The sequence below is a fragment of the Myodes glareolus genome, chromosome 4 (assembly GCF_982192425.1).
Source record: "Myodes glareolus chromosome 4, mMyoGla1.1, whole genome shotgun sequence".
In the NCBI taxonomy this organism is placed as follows: Eukaryota; Metazoa; Chordata; class Mammalia; order Rodentia; family Cricetidae; genus Myodes; species Myodes glareolus.
The window spans coordinates 10,008,059-10,029,699 of record NC_142029.1 but is presented as its reverse complement, the minus strand read 5'-3'; the positions used below and the strand labels follow the sequence as shown (position 1 = coordinate 10,029,699).

At 48.1% G+C, this 21,641-nt stretch overlaps 1 protein-coding gene across 1 annotated transcript in view; it reads right to left on the bottom strand.

Annotated features, from left to right (window-relative positions):
• The window catches only part of Trim71 (tripartite motif containing 71), a 54,542-nt gene extending 46,057 nt beyond the window's left edge, over positions 1 to 8,485 (bottom strand). Inside the window, exon 1 of the mRNA XM_085688992.2 lies at positions 7,528 to 8,485. Within this exon, the coding sequence (XP_085545118.2) occupies positions 7,528 to 8,343 (816 nt within the window). The 5' untranslated portion in view covers positions 8,344 to 8,485. The remainder of the gene's footprint in view (positions 1 to 7,527) is intronic.
• Between the last annotated feature and the right edge of the window lie 13,156 nt (positions 8,486 to 21,641).

Below are 21,641 nucleotides of genomic sequence, written 5' to 3'. Positions count from 1 at the left end.
TTGGCACTGATCCTGGAGAGCATAGACCGAATGAAACTTCAGGTGTTAAAATGTCCAACACACCAACCGCACTGCTGTGTCTCATGGGGGTGCAGCTCTCCGCTTGCAGGAGGCCTGGGCTTCCATGCCCAAGGGAAAGGACAGAACAAACTGAATTGGCCTGTACATCAAGGTGTTTAGTAACAAAATATGAAGCATTTATTTTGCTTTTTAAGACGCAGGTCCAGTCTAGCCTCTAGTCCCTCCTGTCTCAGCTCCAGGATAAGTGGCACTGAGGGAAAGTGGGTTGGTCCATGAGCCACACCACACAGGTCTGTCACTGCACGGGAGTATGGATTCCCAGAGGCCAGCTGAGACCTGCAGGCCTGGGTGCTAGGTACTTAACTCCAAGGCTTAAGGGATGAGCATCTCTCCGGTCCCAGGAAACAGGCATTTTTTTTTTTAAATCTGTGAAAGGTTATGGCTCTAAAGCAACTAGTCAAACATTCCTTAAGTAGTATGATGAGGCTGGTGACAGGTAAGATACACAGGCTCCTCACCTACTTATGCTCCAAAATCCAAGACACAGCTCCCACAAACAAAATGTCCCAGAGAGGCAAAGCCATGAGGCGCTGTCCTTTCATTCTGTGCTTTTCTGCTCCTGATTGTTACCGCTGACCAACACACGCTATTGCAAGAAACCACTCACAGAGAAATGACTTCAGTCAAATAAGAGGGGCTGGAGAGATGGCTCAGCACTTCCAGAACCCTGGTTCAATTCCCAACACCCACATGGTGGCTCACAATCACCTATAAATCCAGTCCTAGGACATCCAACACCCTCTTCTGGCCTCCATCAGCACCAGGCATGTGTAGTATACAAACATAAAAAGCAAAACACTCACACACATTAAAAAAATGTAAATTTTAAAAAATTAACAAAGGCAGAATCTGGTGGTATGCACCAGCCAACGAGCTATATCAAAAAAGCAAAACAGCCGGGCAGTGGTGGCGCACACCTTTAATCCCAGCACTTGGGAGGCAGAGGCAGGTGGATGGCTCTCTGTGAGTTTAAGGCCAGCCTGGTCTACAGAGTTCCAGATAGAGCGAGTTCCTGAACAGGGCTATTACACAGAGAAACCCCATCTCAAAAAAGCAAAAAACAAAACCAACAATAACAACAACAAAAGTCTTGGGGCTGGAAAGATGGCTCAGAATTAACAGACCATTCAAGACAAACAGCCCCCATCCCCAGTCAACTCGCTGACACACAATTACAGAAAGCAGGCATCCTGAGAGATCACCTCCCCCAGAAGCACCTGGTTTGAGGAACTGGCAAAGTTTGAGGTAGGGATTCATGATAATTAAACTGGGATCCCTGCTGGGAGAGGGAACCCCTCACTAGGTGAGGTTGATCTGAGCGGAATTTAAAACTGATTTGAGAAATCTACTTTACGAACAAACACTAGCCCATTAGTAACCTAATATCGAGCTCTCAAAAAATACTCAGTAGGTTTAGGTGTAAGAGGACCTCCCCTAAACAAGAATCCAGCTATTCCATGTCCCCTCCATCTGTTTTTCTTTTAAAAGCAGTTGTAAACAATTTTCACATTTTTGTACAGGGAGGGCCGCTAAGTCACTTTCAGATGCAAATATCCAACACCTTGTTCACTGCCCCAAACCTGCTAATTCATTTGATTTCAAACTAAACAAAGGCATTGGAGAGACTGCTTTTGATAACAGCTGAGGACCTGGGTTCCAAGTCCACTTCTGGCTACCCAGGTTCCCTCAAAGATTCAAGCAGAAGGTGGTTAAGAACACACCCAAAGTGGCAGAGGTGCTTACACCACCCAGGAGGAACTGCTGAGTTTGGTAAGGCAGGGAGAGAGAGGAGCAGGAGGGTCTCCAGGCGGCCAGGACAGAACTGTCACTCTTACTGGTAACCTCTTGTCTTCCCAAACAGAGAAATAAAAACAGCCTTGAGGTGCCATATGCTTCTGTTGGGGGGGGGCAGTATTTTGAAACTGCAAACATGAGCTAAAACTCATCCCAATGACCTACCAGTATTTACTAAGAATGAACCCAGCTACAATAAACCTTGACCTATGTTTGGAACTGGATGGAGAAACAGCAAGAGTAAGCAAGCCATGTGACTCTGAGCACAGGAGGGGACTACACTTTAGAACTGGAGGCTAGTGAAATAAGGGGCCCTGCTGAGCGATGCAGGCTTGGGGGCTGAGGCCGGAACTGAATCTGAAGTCAGCCCAGAACATAGCAGACCCTGGCTGCAGTCAACAAACAAGACGGGAGAACAAATCAGAATCTCAAGTTAGAAGAATACACGTTCGAATCTTCATACCTCAAAAAACAAAACCCCAAATTAGTTCCCACAAACAAGGGCAGATACAACCAAGCTGTGCTTTAGAAGATAAGGGCTGCGGGGCTACGGCTCAGCAGTTTATTAAAGCATTGGCTGCTCTTCCAGAAGACCCAGGTTTAATCCCCAGCACCCACATGGCAGCTCACAACTGTAACTCCAGCTCCAGAGGATCCAACACTTTCACACAGGCATAGGTTCAGCCAAAAGCACCAACGCACATGAAATTTAAAAAAAAAAAAAAAGGTAAAGGGTGGTCTCAGCAACTGACTCGTTGAGATCATTTTAAGGGGTGTTTTTAACAAACTAGACACTGTAGTAGCCTCCTGCGTCTGAAGGGCTGGGCTCTTTTCTAAAACCTAGTGACCAAAACAAAAGGGAACACCACCAGAGTAGGGTCTCTAAACCCTAAGGTTTCTCTAGTCCAGATCCAACTAAATTTAAAAGGTTAACTTTGATAAAGGACAGTCAGTGGAGCCTGTAAAATTCTCCTTCCCCCTAGAAACGCCTTCACTGATATCCAAGACACAATCCAAACACTGACAACCAATTTTTATAAACTATCATGTCCATGAGTTCCAAAACAAGAATCTTCCCTCCTTGAGATAATTTCAGAGGCACGTACAGCTAGGTCCCACACCATGCAGATACCACAGCCTCTGTGTTCCAGTTTACGGCCTTCCATGTATCTGAGGTAGCCTCATCAAGCTCAAGGACTGGCAAAGCACACCAATGAAATCCCACTCTCTCTGCACTTCAATAAATAGTCCAAAGTTTAGCAGCCAGCAACAGCCGGGCCAAGTTTTTATATTAAAATATTTTCTGAACCACAGCCGCTGTTATCACTTTTGAGGTATTCAGAGTTTACTTTTGTAGCCCACAGACGAGATGCATGCACTGTGACCTGGGAACCTCCAGCCCTCTCCAACCAATGACATTCCAATTTAAATCTCATTTTTTTGGTAGGAAGTTTACCGTAAATCTGACCTCCAGAGATGGATGGATGAAGAAAGGTAGGAGAGTGGATTCTGGTTTGGTTTTGACACTGTAATCTTAGCACCCTTTGGCCTGCTGAGGCAGGAGAATCAGGGTGAGTGGAGACCAGCATGGGAGGTCCTGACTTAAAACCAAGAAAGAGAGAAGAAAGGAACCAACTACTTTGACATTCACGTATAAATGAGAAACAAAATTGTATGGTTTTAAAACCCATTTTTCATGGATTTTGTAATTCACACGTTTTTTTAAAAATGCATGATTTAAAACACACGCGTGCACACCCCACACACACTGAGTTCCTGAACACTAAAAGCAGCTTCATCCTGAGTACGCAAAACAACAACGATGCAGGATACAGGCATGATGCTCACTCTAGGATCGGAGACAGGAACTCACACAACAAATTATTTTACACAGCAAATTGCCTTGTTTGAAGTGGAAGAACTTAGCCAGATCAGAGAGTCCCAGGAAGACCCTATATTCTTGAGTTAAATCAGTTTAATTCTGGATCTTTCAGGAACCCAGTTTCCGGCTGAACTCCCTGAGGACGACCTTCATTCACCTTCAACCCTAAATTTCAAAGTTCATTTTCTGTAAAATCCCAGCCAACCTCCCTCCCATCGCTAGGAACAATATTGCCACCATAGTGTTCCCCTGAGATCAGGATGGCAACATCATCACCCTGTCCCCTGCGAGTCCCCAGGAGTCCTGCCATTTTAACCAGGTGTGCTTGCTGCCCAGTTCTGAGACACACACCGATTTCCTTCCCAGTACAACTTCTAAAGAAAGACTTCTAAAGAAAGCGAAAGGCCCCCATCCTAGGTGGCCCGCTGGGAAGGCTATGGTAGCAGCCACCTCTGCTGCAGACCTCAGAAAGAGTAGTGAGATGTTCCCAAGGCACTAGCAGTTTCAAGATGTGTGGCCGTGGGGCTCGGTCCCTAGGACGAGAAACCTCTACCCTATCCCTGAGGTGCGCAGTGCCTCTAGGGACTAACTGGCTCTCAGGCTCAGAACTAGCCAAAAGCCAGAGCAAGCATGTCTCCCTTTGCTGGAAAACCCAACCAAATGCATCCTGTCCTTTAAGCTCTCACTTTGTAGCCCAGCTTGCCCCAAACTCATCACCAGGCTCCTGCCTCACACTGGGATTGCAGATGTAACCCATTCCCAAGCTCCTTCCAGGTTTTCAAGATCTTCTAATTTTTATTTAAACCAAAAAACGTTCAGACATCACGTCTCAGTTTCTAAATTCAGGGCTTGGGGGATACCCCCAAGGCCATCTCCCCAGGGAAGCTCCATTCCCTCCCCCAAAGTCAGGTGCTGGGCAGGGGACTGGAGCCACATCACCATCCCCAGAAGGAAAAGACACCCCAAATTATTTCTCCCTGTTGACACACAATTAACTTGACATCCTTTAAACACCTCATGCAGTGAGGTGTTCTGTGTACCAAAGTCCAGACGGGGGTCCCATCTATCATCTCCCCAAAAGTGAAGACAGCAATGTATCAATCACCCACCCCACCCCCAAAAAGGAGCCCAGGTACTTTTCCAGCCCGAGGCAATGACTTTTTAAAGGAACAACTCCCTGGGACCCCTAGACATCATTTCCTTCAGGAGGGAAAAAGAAGACTTGTTAGTCTTTTTATTCAAAGCACCAGGCTGTCACCCTCACATTCAGTAAGAAGGAACAAACGTCTAACCATTTCTTGCTTTAACCGAAAACTGAGAAAGAAGAACCTTGCTCAAGACTCAGCAAGCTTGGCGTTCCTTTCAACAGCCTCCCATCTTACTTCCCTGACCCCACGTGCTGAAAGGGACTTTTAAAAGCATCTGGGTGGGACCCAGGATGGAAACAAGCCTCACTTTGGTCTCAAACGCTCTCCCACACGGTTCACATGGTTTGATAATTTACAGAGCAAAGAAACAGTGAAATCATGTCGCCTGCAGGGTGACATTAGCAAAAAGCCCGACTTTCCCTAAATGTGGCCTGTGAGGGAATAAGGGGCTTCAAAGATGGGGCGAGACACAGGAGGGGGTGGCACACACCTTCAATCCCAACACGTGGGAGGCAGAGGCTGATGGACCTCTGAGTTGGAGGCCAGGATGGACTACAGAGTGAGTTCCAGGACAGTTAGGGCTAGAGAAACTCTGTCTTTAAAAAAAAAAAAAAATGGGGACAGAGAGAAGACCAGAAAGGAAAAAAAGGAAAAACACAAAGCTAGATATTTATTGACACAAAAGCAGAAGAAAAGAAAGCCAGAGATTAAAGAGGTAGCTAGGAAAATGCTCCTATGAAGATGCCATTAAGAAACTCACTGTGGTCAGCTTACTCAAACATGTTTTGTTTTGAAGTGAAGCCAGTCATGGTGGCTCCCATCTGTAATCTCAGCATTGGGTTACGTAGTTCCAGGACACCCTAGGCTAAAGAAAAAGACCCTACCTCAAAATAAACACACTGAGTTAGCTTCTCGCAAATCAGTCAGCACCAAACATCTACAGTCTTAGCCCAAATGGAGCACCTCTGACTAAAAATTTAATTAGAAAAATAAATAAAAATTTCAACTCTTTCCCCTCCGTGGAAACAAACTCCTGGCCTTGTCCTGGCACTGATCCTAATCTGCAAGTGAATTGGCTTCATCTTCCTGCTCAAGGATTTTCTAAAAGTAATGAAAGAACATACTAGAAACATCAAGTCACGACTGTGAGAAAAAGGGAGTCAACCCACGGCTGAAAACCGAAGTGAACTTCACTGGGGGGGGGGGGGGACCTTTTAAAAATTTGAAATTCGCATTCGAATTTCAAACTCTTTTCTAACTCAGTCAATTTAAGGCCAGAGGGTGGCTCCGCCCTCCTCCCCAAATAACACGTTAAAAAGTGGACCCCGCCGCGGCGGTGCCGGCAATCCCACTCTAAATCACGCGTGACTGCAAAAGCCTTGTCTGTATCCCTGCTCTCCTCCCAGCTATAGGGACAGTACTGCGATCGCACAGGGTCTCATATTTCCAGGTAGAGCTAGACGAGCTTACCCAACCCAAGGGTGGTCCGCCAAGCCTCTGCTCTCAGCTTCTAGTGGATGGACTACGTGGTGACCGTCCAGTATCAAAGAGCGGGGAGAAATCGAGAGCGCAAAGGGACAATCAGGTCCGAGGACAGCACTACAGCCCCCAGGATCGACCGGCGGGTGGCTGCCCAAGTGGAGAGCGCCTGTGGATGGGCAGGGTGGCGACCAAGTTCCCGCGGGATGGGAGATGGGGCCAGCTTGGGAACAGCGCCAAAGCCCCAACGGCGGTGGTCCCAATCTGGCCTCTGTCGGTCTCTCAGGAGCCCCACGAGGCCATATGGTCACTGCACGTGGGTACTCACCAACCAGAACATGCCTTACACATAGTATATAAAACAACTGTAGAAGCAAAATTAAGGAGTCAATTCCGGGGGTTCCTCGGTTCTCAAAAAGCCATATGCTTTTTACCAACAACCAAGACAGACAACCCGGAGAATGCCAACTTGTGCAAATGACAACAAAATCCAAGTCCTCGGACCCAGCACACACGTGGGAAGCAAGTCCGCACTCAACCACCCCTTCCCCACCACGAAGAGCCTCTTAGCACGTTGGGCGGCCTCTGGCGGGCCCACACAAAAGGAGTCCACGACTCCAAACACACTTATCTCTTCCAAACTCGTGCCTAACTGGATACACCAACTGCACATCTCATCACGCAGGAAAAAAAATAATAAGATAATAAATATAGGTGGGCTGGCGAGATGGCTTACTGATTAAAAGGCACTTGCCTCAAAACCTGAATCGACCCGACTTCGATCCCCAGGACCCATAAGAGAAATAGGGAGAAAACCGATTCCTGAACGTTGTCCCCTGACCTCCACACACGAGTATAACCAAATGTAAAAATTAAATAAATAAAAAGCAGGGAAATCCGGCGGCCGGGAGTCTATGGGTAGACGACTTGCCTATCAAAAATCCCTGGGTTTGATTCTCGCCCCCAAAAAAAACACAAAAAAAAGTAAACAAAAAAAAAGGAGGGAATCCAATGTTTTGGAACAGGACATACACAGGGAAAGAGGATGTCACCAGGTTGTGGTTCTCTGAGGAACTTAAAGGGGGTGTGATACAACCCTGCAAAAGGATCCCCTCCCCTCGCCCGCGTCCCACGCGCGCTCACCTCTTCGTCGTGGTGCTGGCAGAAGCCGAGCCGCTCGGGGAACACCGAAAGAATGGAAAAGGGCGCGCCCGCGAAGGGCGGCCCGAGCCCGAGCTGCTGCGCCGCGGAGGCGGCCGCTGGCCCCGGCGGACCGCGCTCGATGTAATGGTCCTTGGTGAGGCGCACGCGCTGGTGCGCGCGGACACAGTTGTCGCACAGGTGTTCCTGGCAGTCGAGGCAGCGCGACGAGGCGGCGTTGCCCTCGTCGCACGAGCTGCAGCCGTGCGGTCGGCGCAGCAGCAGCGCCGCGGGGGAGGCGGCCGGGCCGGGAGGCGGCTGCGGCGGCGGAGCGGCGGCGCGCTGGGGTGGATGGTGCGCGTGGTGCCGGTGGTTGCTGTGACCGCCCGCGCCCCCGGGGCCGCCGCCCGCTCGCCCGTTCTTGGGCGGCGGCTCGTCGGCGGTGGCCACCACGGCGTCCAGCAGGTTGCTGAGCAGGAAAGCGGACGACGGCAGCGCGTCCATGCCCGCCGCCTCGGCTAAGACCACTTTCTGGTCGCACACGGGACAGCGCAGCTTCAGCGCCTCGCTGGGGCCGGCGCCGCCGGGGGCGGGCAGCCGGTGCGCCTCGAGGCACGGCCGGCAGAAGGCGTGCAGGCAGGGCAGGACGTGCAGACGCCGCGCCGCCGCCCCGGGGCCGCCGCCGCCGCCCGCGGACGACGTGGACGTCTGCGAGGACGACGACGAGGCGGACGAGCTGGAGGAGAGCGGCGCGGACGAGCCGCACATCTCCTTGCACAGCAGGCAGATCTGGAAGTCGGTCTCGGGGAACGAAGCCATTTGCAGGCGGGCCGGAGGGAAGAGAGCGTGCGGCGAGGAGGTGGGCGCGCGGCTCACTCAGCAGAGCGCATCGAGGACGCGGTGGAGGCGACCTCTGGGCCACCTCGGCAAGGCGGGCATGCACCGCCACTCCGCAGCAAGCGAGCGTCCGCCCAAGTCACAAAGTCCGCCGTGGAATGCGGTCCCGCGGCGCCGGGGGAGGGGGGAGAATTGGTCCCGACGAGTCTTGCGTGTGTTGCTTTTTTTTTTTCTTTTGCCCCCGGCTAAACGGATGGAGTCTCCTGGAGGGAGGGGAGAACGCCCCGAAGTCGCAGCAGCGGCCCCAGTCCCCGCGCGCGACGCCGGCCGCCCCGCCGCATGACGCGGCGGCAGGAGCTCCTGCGTGGCGGCCGAGACGCAGCCTCCCCCGCGGCGCGGTCGGCTCGAGCGCGCAGCTGCACCTCGTGCGGGGGCCCCCGGCCCGCGGAAGCACGCGTGCCAAGTACGCACGCGCGCTCCACGCACTCCGCGCCTCTGCGCAGCCCAGCCGGGCCGCGATCTCTGTGCGCTCACACGCACGCGCGCCCCACGCGGCCCGGCGCCCGCGTGTCCCCGGGCCTCCTCGCTCTCTCTAGCGCGCGCTCCGACCCTTCTCCGGCCTCAGGCGCTCCGCGGCGCGGGGCCGCAGGTCCCCGCGGGCCGCCCTGAATTATTCATCGGCGGGAAGATATTGGATGTACCCGCCGCCCGCTCCGCGCGGGGCCGTCGTGCAATGCTATCCGCGTTCCGCGCGCGCCGCGCGCCCCTCCTCCTCACGGCCGTCCTCTCCGAAACCTGGGCAGCGAAGGGGGGGATCACATTTCCTTTGTCATCGGGCCATTTCACCCTCGCTCGGGTCCCCCCTGCAATCCCGGAGCCTCGGGGACCGAGCCTCCCTCCCGGGCGTGCTGGAATCAGAGGAGCCGGCGAGAGACCCGCGCGGCCACTTCAGGAGCCGCGTGGCCAACGCCGCCCGCGGCTCCCGCCTGCGTCATCCTCCTGCAAACGAGTCACCGAGCGGGGACGCGGGTGGCCCCGGCTGTGCGTTGCGCCTACCGGGCTCTGGCTCTCCCGGTGCCCCGGTCTCCTGGGTTGCTTTGGGTTTTATTTTTGCACAACTCCCCTGAAATGGGGGGCACCGTGTGCGCGCGTGTCCCCTTCTTTCTCCGCTTTGCCGCCTCTCGGAACGCCGGTTATTGGGACTGATCGGAATTCGGAATCCTTTTAATCTCCAAAGGAGCAAACTCACTTCCGCCCGAGTGCTGGGAGGGGTGGGGGAGGGGAGGCCGGGGAGGGGGTTCCAGGCAAACAGGAAACATTAGCCCTCTTGGCCCGGCCCGCTTTTGTGTGCGCCTCCCCTCCTCCCACCACCGTCCTCCCCCGCTCCGGCCGCGGGGGAGACGATCGCCCCCAGGCCTCAGTGTGACGACCTTTGGAACCTCCCAGGCGAGGAGCGCAGAGCGACTCTTCCGTTTATTTTAAAAAAAAAAAAAGAAAGAAAGAAAAAGAAAAAAAAGAAAGAAAAAGAAAAAAGACTTCATTCTGAATCCCTGCCTCTTGGAAGCTGATGGCCACTGCCCGGGAGAGCTAGGGTTGCCCAACTCCACAGCCCCCACCCCCTTTTTTCTCTTCCCTTTCCTTTACAGTTCTCTAGGACTCTGCAAAGCTGAGACCGACGTCGAAGCAGCGCACAGTTGTGCAGTTGGATGTGTGGAAATAAACGAATCTGAATTCTGATCATCCGAGGGGCCGGTTACCCTCTGTTTTAATGGGAGCCCAGGCAGCTGTTAAGAGGAGGTGACCCACTGACGGCCTCTAGGCCATCTGGGTGGTGCCCCAGGCTGTTCTAGGAGAGCAACTCTAAGGCTCTCTGAAAAATGACTTGGAAAGGCTGCTCTCAAAACTTTAAAAAAATGCCATTTAAGATGGGCGTGGTAGTGTCCCCATTATAATCCAGCAGGAACTGTGTAAGATTGATCTGAGCCTGAACTGGGAGACCCTATGTCAGATTAACACATGAGTAAAATACATAAATAAATGCCATCTAAAGTGCGTATAAAATTTCACTGTGTAGGTTATACCATGGTGGAAAAAGGAAGATGGACACACTGGAGCCGCAGAAGTTCAAGACCTGGGGCCACATGAGACCTCTCAAGAAAGCAATGAAAGAGCTGGAGAGATGGTTCTGTAGTCTTTCAAGAGGACTAGAGTTCAAGTCCCCAAACCGGCCATGTGTGGTTCAGAACTGCCTGTAACTCCAGCTGCTGGGAATCCAAATTCTTGCTGCCATCGGGCACCTGGTTTCATGGGCACAGACACACATAATTAAACAATAAAATAAAATGTAAAGAGAGAGACTCTCCGATCTGCCTGGATTGTGATATGGATGGGATTTAATTCTAGATACTGCATTCTATCTGTTTATGAAAAGCCAGGGAAGATCATTCTGAAACCATGACTCAATTCTACTGGATAGACTGCTGAAGAGCCCTAGAGGCTGGACTGCTCCTGGGGTGAGAGCTTCCCGGACCCAGAGAGCCTTCAGCTCATAGGAAGACAGAAGCTGTTTGCAGAGCTCCCCTGCTCACCATTGAAACAGCGCTGAAGATCTCTGACCATCTGCTTCTGGGATGTGGAAGTGAGAAAACTAGAGGTCCTCTAAAACTGAGCAGAGCGCCACTAAGCAAAGATGGAGCACGGAGGACCAGGAGAACGTCTTTTTCCCGTTTGTAATGAAATTGTTGGGGGATGCCTCAAAAAAAGCATTGTTTGAAATGACCATCTGTGCACAGGAGATGGTTCTGCAGGTCAAAGGCACTTGCTGCTAAACCTGAAAAACTGAGATCCATCCCTGGGACCCCGTGGTGGACAGAGAGAAGCAGATCACACGAGTTATCCTCTGTGGTGGCAAAGACTTACTGCTGTACCTGTGTGTGTTCAGGTGTCCACAGAAACCAGGAAGAGGCATCGGATACGTTGGAATTGGAGTTCGAAGCATCCAGCAAGCTGCTGATCTGGGTGGGGGGACTGAGAAGTTCAGTCCTCTGCCGGAGCAGTAAGCACTCCTAACTGCCCATCCTTCTTCTCTACAGCCCCTGAACATTGTTTCAGTAGGAATAAGGGGCAGAAGCTGGACAATGCCATCACAAAACATGACATCTCAGCACTGAGAGGTTAAGACAGAGGTGTGAATTTGATCTAGTGCCTGGCCAGCCTTGGATACATAATGAAATCCTATCTCAAAAGACAAAGCAATAAAATTAGGGGCTAAAGCTTGGTGTGGTCTCACAGCCTAAAATGCCAGCATTTGGGAAATTGAGGTAGCAAAATTGAAAGGCTTAGGCCAGCCTGGGCTGCAGAGTGGTACTCTGGTTTCTACTGTGAAGATGCAAAAATAAATAAATAAGCCAGGCATGGCCATACATTCCTTTAATCCAGACACTCACACTCAGGAGTCAGAGACAAATGTATTTGAGGGCAGCCTGGCCTAGAAACTGAGTTCTAGGCTAGCCAGGGCTACAATTTTTGAGACCTGATCTCAAGAAAAATTTGATTGATAAATGATAAAAAATAAAGGTTGGAGTTTTAACACAGTGGTAAAGAATTTTGTGTGATACCTTGGGTCACTGAAAGGCCTTTTCTGTGGCATCTTTTCTTTTTTCTTCATGCTAGCCTCAGTAATGCTATATCAGCCTCCCAATTGTCTGAGACATTGATCACCATGCCTGGCCAGTATTGCCAGCTGACAGCACAGGACTCTTCTATTATAATTTTAGGAGACAGTCTGGAGAACTGACCCAGCGGTTAAAAGTAGTCACTTTGCTTCCAGAGGACCTGGGCTCAGTTCCCAGCACCCTTATGGCTGCTCACAACCCTCTGTAACTGCAGTTCCAGGGGTTTCCACGCCCTCTTCTGGCACTAGGCACATGCATGCATGGTGCACATACACGCAGACAACACACTCATATACATTAATAAATCCTGGAAAAAAGGGTTTTGGTCAGGTACAGTACAATATCACATACTTTTAATCCAAGCACTCAGAAGGTAGAGGCAGGCAGAGCTCTTGTGAGTTCAAGGCCACCTTGGTCTACATATTGAATTCTAAACTAGTCAAGGTTACAAGTGAGTCCCTGTCTCAAAAAAAAAAAAAAAAAAAAGAAGGGCTGGAGAAATGGCTCAGCGGTTAAGAGCACTGACTGCTCTTCCAGAGGACCCGGGTTCAATTTCCAGCACCCACATGGCAGCTCACAACTGTCTGAAAATCCAGTTCCAGGGGATCTGACACCTTCACACCAATGCACATAAAATAAAAGATAAAAAAAAAGAAAAAGAAAAGAAAAAAAAAGTTAATATGCAGAAGGCAGTGACGAATCTTTCCACCACGCAGGCCTGTACAGGTATTTTATAAATTTTCACTTTGGTTTCTTTTCCTTTCTTTGATTGACTTCAGTTTTGTTCTAGTTTTTTTTTTTTTTTTTTGAGTTTTTGTTGTCTTTTAAAAAAAGAAATTTTAGCTGGGCATGGTGACACATGCGTGTTGATGTGTACCACAAGCAAGCAAGGACCCTGGAGGCCAGAAGAGAGCCTCCAGCCAGTCTCCTGGAACTGGGGACCCAGAACCACCTTGTAGGTGCTGGGAAATGATCCCTGGTCCTCTGCCAGAGCCGCAGTGTTCTTAACTGCTGAGCCTTCTCTCCGGCTCCGGCTTTGGGCTTTGTGGTAGTTGTTTTGTAGTCATTGTTGAGATGGGGACTCTCGTAGCCTTTCTGGTGTCAAACTGGCTATGGAATTGAGGATAGCCCTTGAATTTCTTTAATTTATTTATTTTTATTTTATTTACATTGGTGTTTTGCCGGCATGTATGTTTGTGTGAGGGTGTCAGATCTTGAGTTACAGATCTTTGTGGGCTGCCATGTGGGTGCTGGGAATTGAACCCAGGCCCTCTGGAAGAACAGCCAATGCTCTTAACCACTGAGTCATCTCTCCAGCCCTTGAATTTCTAATACTCTTGTCTCTCCCACTCAAAGGACCAGACTGCCCTGCAGTCAAAGCCAGCAATCCAGTGACTGAAGTACATCCTAGACTTCTGGTTGGTTACTTAAAAACAAACAAACATAGTTAGTCCCAACACTCAGGAGGCAAAGACAGGAGGGTCTCTGCCAGCCTGGTCTACAGAGTGAGTTCCAGGACAGCCAGGGCTATGTAGAGAGACCTTGTTTCAAAAACAAACTGGATCTGACCGGGTTAAAAGCACCGCCTGCCCTTCCAGAGGACCCCGATTTGGTATACCCAGCACTCACATGGGGCTTAACAAACATCCATAACTCCATTTTCACTTAAGTAGATTCAGGCAAAACGCATATACATGTAAAATAAAATTAACTTTATCTTTAGAAAACCATAACTGGGCAGTAGTGATTCCCAGCAGTCAGGAGGCAGAGGCAGGGGGATCTTTGTGAGTTTGAGGCTAGCCTGGTCTATGGAGTGAATTCCTGGACACCCAGGACTACACAGAGAAACACTGTAGGGAAAAATAAATAAACAAAAAACAAATAAATAAATATAAAACAAATAGGCAAAACAGATGTGGGGGGGTGGAGATTGGGGAGGTGCCAGAAAGAGGGAATAGGAGAAAATACCAGAAGGAAGATGGCTCCAGAGGAGACTCTTTGGCCCCACCCAACACCACCAAAAATAAAATAAAGACAAGACAGCAAAGTGGGGAAAAAAAACTAACAGTTCTTTGGGTCCTAAAGTGGACAGTCCCTGAGGAGCAGGGCACCAGGACTTGAGAAGAAATGATACTTGGCTGCAGATGGTAATTTGGTTTCCTGAGCACAATTGCTCAGAATAACCAGAGTGAAAAGGAAGGAGGAAAGGAGGGGGGGGAGAAAGGATTGTGAGACTGTAATCTCAGTACTCAGAAATTCAAGGTCATCCTTGACACACAAGCAAGGGCAAGGCTAGCCTGAGCTACATGAGACCCTTTCTCAGAAACCAAAGTTACTTAGAACTTGGGTGTTTGGGTTCCTTTGGGTTCCCTTATTGTACTCTGTGACTTTGGGGGAGATTAACTTGTATACATCCAATTTTCTGTCCACATAGCAGGGATGATATAAATAGCCAATCAGAATTAAGTAAGCTCCTCAATCATTATGCAGTGCTTTACATAGTACCAAGTACATATAAAGTGCAGCAAGCAGATGTTTTCTAAGTCTTTTTATTTTATGTGTGTATGTTTGTTTATGTGCAGCGTCCATGCGGGCAGAAGACAGCATTGGATCCTCTGCAGCAACAGTTACAGATAACTGTGAGCCACCCTGTGGGTACCGGAAACTGAACTCAAGAGCAAGCCTCCGCAAACACGCTGTGACATGCGTGCACCCATTCATTTACGTATAAAAATAAATAAATTAATGTAACTTAAAAAATATGTATGGATGTTTTGCCTACATCAGCATTCCTGTTGCCCAGGACCAGAGGATGGTATTATATAACTGGGAGCTAGAGCTAAACAGTTGTGAACTACCAAGTGGGTGCTAAGAATTGAATTTGGGCCCTCTGCAAGAACAGTGCTCTCAACCACTGATCTGCCCCTCCAGCCCTAAATTTATTACATATTTATTTAGAATGTATATGTATAAGCATATATGTGCACACATAAGAGCTCAGGGCAACTGTGAGGGTTGGCTGTCTCCTTCTACCATATAGATGCTGGGTGTGGAATGGAGATCTTTAGGCTCAACAGCAAGTCTCTTAATACACTCAACCATCTAGCCAGCCCTTTTTGTTTACTTTCTGAGACAAGATCTCACTACACAGTCCTGGCTGACCTGGAACTTGCTATCTAGACCAGGCTGGTCTGGAATTTGTGACCATTCTCTCTTGGCTTTGCTTTTGCAAAGCTAGAGTTACAGGCATGGACCACCACACCCAGTTAACCATTGTTTCATGCTACTACATTTTAAAGTCACTTGTTATGTAGAAATTGATCTTTGGAACCAAAGAGCCCCCACCCAGTTTATCTTACCTCTGCTGCCTGATTCAAGCCGCTGATTCCCTCTCTGGAGGATGAACCCTTGGACTCTTGTATTTGTCAAAGTTCCCTGGCCCTGGGCTATCCCCATCCCCTGACTTTAATACACTGATAAGTACTTTGAAGTTAATTTATGTTGTGGTAAATTTCTGTTTGGCAGGGTTTCTTGTTGTTATTGTTGCTTAGGGTATTATTTGTCTGCTTACTTGTTTTGTTTGGAGACACTGTCTCTAGGCTGTATAGCTGAGGATGACTTTGAACTTCTGATTCTCCTGCCTCAGTTTCCAAATGCATGCTCCACTACTGCCCCAGTTTATACAGTGCTGGGTGGGGATCGAACTCAGGATTTCCCGCATGCTAGGCAAATACTTCACTTCTGCTAGGCAGTGGTGGCACACGTCTTTGATTTCAGAACTTGAGAGGCAGAGACAGGAGGATCTCTGAGTTCAAAGCCAGCCTGATCTAAAGAGCCAGTTCCAGGACAGTCAGGGCTACACAAAGAAACCCTGTTTGGAAAAAAACAAACAAACAAAAACAACAAAAAACAGAAACAAGTGGGCTGGTGGTGGCATTCACCTTTAATCCCAGCACCCGGGCAGCAGAGACAGGTGGATCTCTGTGAATTCAAGGCCAACCTGGTCTACAGAGTGAGTTCCAGGACAGTTAGGGCTGTTACACAGAGAAACCCTGTCTTGAAAAGCAAACAAACAAAAAAGCAAAACAAAAGATTTTACTACTGAGCTACATACCAAGACTCAACCTTTTTTTTTTCTTCCTTTTTGCTGTTTTTTGTTTTGAGATAGGATTTCTTTGTGTAGCCCTGATTGTTCTGGACTTACTCTATAGACCAGATATCTGCCGGCCTCTGCTCTTCTGGAGTGATATTTCTCTCTCTCTCTCTCTTTTTGTTTTGTTTAATTATTTCGGTAGACCAGCCTGGCCTTCAACTCACAGAGATCCACCTGGGAGGCTCTTTATTTCTTCCTTCCTTTTTCCTTTTCTTTTTCATTTTTCCTTTTTAAGACAAGCTCTCACTGTAACAAAATTTTACTGTGTATATAACCCTGGCTGTCCTAGAACTCCCTACGTAGACCAGACTGCTCTCAATCTCACCAAGATCTCCCTGCACTGGATCCCCTGGGACTGGAGTTACAGACAGCTGTGGGCTGCCATGTGACTTCTGGGAATCGAACCTGAATCCTTTAGAAGAGTGGCTAGTGTTCTTAACTACTATTTCCCCCCATTTGGTTTTTCGAGATGGGGTTTCTCTGTAGCTTTGGTGCTTGTCCTGGTATGTGCTCTGTAGACCAGGCTGGCCTCAAACTCACAAAGATCAGTCTACGTCTGCCTCCTGAGTGCTGGGATTAAAGGTGTGCACCTCCCCCATTTTTTTTTAAAGAACAGATTTTCATTATGTTGCCTGTATAGCTCAGACTGACCTCAAAGTTATCATTCTCCTGCCTCAGCCTCTTGAATAGGTGGATGCATGACAGATGCGTACCTATGCTTCTCTTTCAGATTTCACACTTGAGACCACTCACCGTCTTTCTGTGCTTGGCTTCCCTCAGCCAGCCCGATATCTTCCAGGCTTTCCATATTCTCACAGAGAGCAGATTTCCTTTCTCCGTGAAGACAAACAAGACCTGGAGAGATGACACATGCCAGGCAGTGGTGGCTCATATCTTTAATCCCAGCACTCGGGAGGAAGAGGCAGGAGATCTACATGAATGAGTTCAAGGCCAGCCTGGTTTACAGAGCGAGTTCCAGGACAGCCAGTGCTACACAGAACAGAGAAACCCTGTCTGGCAAAAAAAAAAAAAAAAAAAAAAAAAAAAGGAAGTGAACACACACATTGGGCCTTTAGTCCCAGTACTCAGGAGACAGAGGCAGATCTTGTCTATAGAGCGAATTCCAGGAGAGCCAGGGCTACCCAGAGAAACCTGTCTCAAACAGAAAAAGTGAACTGCCTGAAACTCCAGCTCTAGGAGATCTGGCATTTGAGGGCTCTGCTCCTGTGTGCATAGATTCACACACAGATAAGCATAATTAAAAATAGGGTTAATATTGGGCTGGAGAGATGGCTCAATGGTTAAGAGCACTGGCTGCTTGCTCTTTCAAAGGACCCAGGTTCAATTCCCAACACCTCCATGACAGCTCACAACAGTCTGTAACCCCAGTTTTGGGGGACTGGGCATCCATGGCAAAACACCAATGAATATAAAATAAAAATAAATAAATTAACTTTTAAAAAGTGACTTTCTAAAAAAAAATAGGTAAATAAGATTATCATCAGAGACTAAATCGTATTCCATTGCAGGGGCCTCTTTCTCTCTCTTCTTTTTCTCTGCTCATCTGCCTGTCGTCCATCCATGCTCTTGTCCCCTCTTATTCTTGATAGAGGGTGCTACTGCACAGTTCCCCAACATCCTCAAATTCCTGACCCTCCTCCTTCAGCCTCCAAGTGGCGGCATGCGCTGTATACCACTGTGCCCTCCTGCTCTCTAATTCCCGTTATCCAAAGGACATTTAAGCTGAGTTCACATTGGCTATTATGAACACTGAAACATAAGAGTCTCTTCAACAGGGGCTGGAGAGATGGCTCTCAGGTCAAGAACCCTGGCTGCTCTTCCAGAGGATCTGGGTTCAATTCCCAGCACCCACATGGTGACTCAATACCATATGTAACTCCAGTTCCAGGGGACCATCTGACACTGTCCTCTGACCTCTTAGGGTGCCAGGCACACACATAGTGCACATGCATACACAGCAGGTAAAACACACACACACACACACACACACACACACACGTAAGATAAAAACAATACATTTTAGGCTGGGCCGTGGTGGCACAAGCCTTTAAATGCCAACACTTGGGAGACAGAAGCAGAGGCAGGTGGATCTCTGCGAGTAGGAGGCCAGCCTGATCTACAGAGTGAGTTCCAGGACAGCCAGGATGTTTCACAGAGAAACCCTGTCTTGAAAAAAAAACAAAAAAACAAAAACCGAAACAAAACAATAAGTCTTTTCAAGAAATCTCTCCCACATGCTGAGTTCGGATCCTCTGGGTACCTACCTAGAAGTAGAGTTGCTGGTGTCTCCATCTGCTTCTGATCTTTCTAGAAATCGCTGATACTTTGCCTCAGTGGCTACAGGAGATGCATTCCCTCTGACATGCCCATCCCTTCTCAGACATGCCCATCCAGAGGGGACCCTGACCCAGGGACTGCAGCCCGCAGGCAGGTGAGCTCCAGTACCTTGTGCAACTATGGCTGGGCAGACTCTGTGGCTCCAGGTGTTTGTCTGCACAGGTCTGGCCTCTGCTGTATTAGGGACTGTCTGTAATTTCCCCACCCTGGGGCCTGTCCTCCCTGGGGTCCGAGTTTAGATTCTCTGGCCACTGAGGCTGGGCCTGGTGGCCACCTGGGATCTCAGCACCCACAAGACAGAAGAAAGAGGCTTGCTGTCAGTACAAGGGCAGCCTGGTCTATAGATACAGATCAGCCAAAGATATATAGTGAGTCTCTGTCTTTTTTCTTTTCTTTTTCTTTCTCTCTCTCTCTTTTTTTTTTTTTTTTTTTTGTTTGTTTTTTGAGACAGGGTTTCTCTGTAGCTTTGGAGCCTGTCCTAGAACTAGCTCTTGTAGACCAGGCTGACCTCAAATTCACAGAGATCCACCCGCCTCTGTCTCCCAAGTGCTGGGATTTAAGGCGTCCGCCACCACCACCTGGCCCATAATAATAAAATTATAAATTAAAAATGAATCAACTTTGAAATTGTTTGGAAGACAGTGGCGGTACAGACCATTTAATCTCAGCACTTGGGAAGGCAAAGGCAGGTGAAAATTATATGAGTTCTAGTAAGCCAGCCAGGACTATACAGTACGAAATAAACAAATAAAGACAATTAAAAAAAAAGTTTAAAAAAAAAAAAAACACAACACATACACACAAGTCGGGTGGTGGCGTCTTTAATCCCAGCACTCTGGAGGCAGAGGGAGGCAGATCTCAGTGAGTTCCAGGCCAGAGCCTGATCTACAAAGCGAGTTTCAGGACAGGCAGCACTGTTACACAGAGAAATCCTGTCTTGAAAAACCAAAAAAAGAAAACGTAAAAAGAAAAAGAAAAGTTTGGTACAGAAGTGTGGGTCTTTAATTCTAGAGCTGGGGAGGCAGAGACAAGAACTCCCCCCCCCCCACCCCCCGGGGCTTGCTGGCCAGCAATCCAGCAGGTCCAACCAGATTGACGAGTTTCAGGTTAGTGAGACACCTTGTCTCAAAAATAAGGTGTGAGCAATCCAGGTCCAGGGATTCTGACGCCCTCTTCTGGTCACCACAGGCACTGCATACACATGGTGCACGTACATATGACCAAGGCAAAACCATATGCATAAAAATAAGTATACCCAAAAGACAAATATTGAGAGACTGAAGAGATGATAGCTTGGTGGTTAAGAGCATTGGCTGCTCTTCCAGAGGTCCTGAGTTCTATTCCCAACAACCACATGTGGCTCACAACCATCTATAGCCTGATACCCCATTCTGTCATGTGTGCATACATGTAAATAGAACACTTAAGTACATAAATAAATCTTTCTTGAGGGGGTTCAAGGGAGGGTTTCTCTGTAGCTTTGGAACCTGTCCTATAACTCGCTCTGTAGACCGGGCTCTGTCTCTGGAGTGCTGGAATTAAAGGTGTGTGCCACCATAATAAACAATAAATAAATAAATCTTTAAAAAATGATCTGCCCTGTAGAAAAATGAAAATAGGCCCATATCTATGATCATGCACAAAACTCAAGTCTAAATGGATCAAAGACCTCAACATAAAGCCAGCCACACTGAACCTTATAGAAGAGAAAGTGGGAAGTACACTTAAACACATTGGCACAGGGAACCACTTCCTAAATATAACCCTAGCAGCACAGACAGTGAGAGAAACAATTAATAAATGGGAACTTCTGAAACTGAAAAGCTTCTCTAAAGCAAAGAACACGGTCAACAAGACAAAACGACAGCCTACAGAATGGGAAAAGATCTTCACTAACCCCACATTAGAGGTCTGATCTCCAAAATATACAAAGAACTCAAAGAAATTGGACACCAAAAGATCACATAATCCAATAAAAAAAAATGGAGTACAGACCTAAACAGAGAACTCTCAACAGAGGAATCTAAAATGGCTGAAAGACACTTAAGGAAATGTTCAACATCCTTAGTCATCAGAGAAATGTAAATCAAAACAACTCTGAGATTCCATCTTAAACCTGTAAGAATGGCCAAGATCAAAACATTGATGACAACTTATGCTGGAGAGGATGTGGGGGAAAGGGAACACTTCTGCATTGCTGGTGGGAATGCAAGCTGGTACAACCCCTTTGGATGTCAGTGTGGTGATTTCTCAGAAAATTAGGAAACAACCTTCCTCAAGACCCAGTAATACCACTTTTGGGTATATATCCAAAGGATGCTCAGTCGTGCCACAAGAACATGTGCTCAACTATGTTCATAGCAGCTTTGTCATAGCCAGAACTTGGAAGCCCCTCAATTGAAGAATGGATAAGGAAAATGTGGTACATTTGCACAATGGAGTACTACACAGCAGAAAAAAATGACAGCTTGAATTTTGCAGGAAAATGGATGTAGCTAGAAAACATTATTTTGAGTGAGGTAACCCAGACACAGAAAGACAATTATCACATGTACTCACTCATAGGTGGTTTCTAAACATAAAGCAAAGAAAGTCAGCCTACAAACCACAATCCCAGAGAACTTAGACAACAATGAGGACCCTAAGAGAGACTTATATAGATATCATCTACATGGGAAGTAGAAAGCAGAAAAAGACAAGATCTCCTGAGTAAATTGGGAGCATGGGGACCTTGGGTGAGGGTAAGTGGGGAGGGGAGAGGCAGGGAGCGGAGCAGAGAAAAATGTAGAGCTCAATAAATTTCATGAAAAAAATGATCTGTCCAAGAATAATAAATGAACAAATCTTTGAAAAAAAAAAAGCTAAATGGGCCTGGCATGGTGGCGCACGCCTGCACGCCTTTAATCCCAGCACTTGGGAGGCAGAGGCAGGCGGATCTCAGTGAGTTCAAGGTCAGCCTGGTCTACAGAGCGAGTTCCAGGACAGCCAAAGGTACACAGGTACACAGAGAAACCCTGTCTTGAAAAACCAAATTAATAATAATAAAATAATAAAAAATAAATTAGTTACTACGAATAATAAAATTTTAGAAGCTT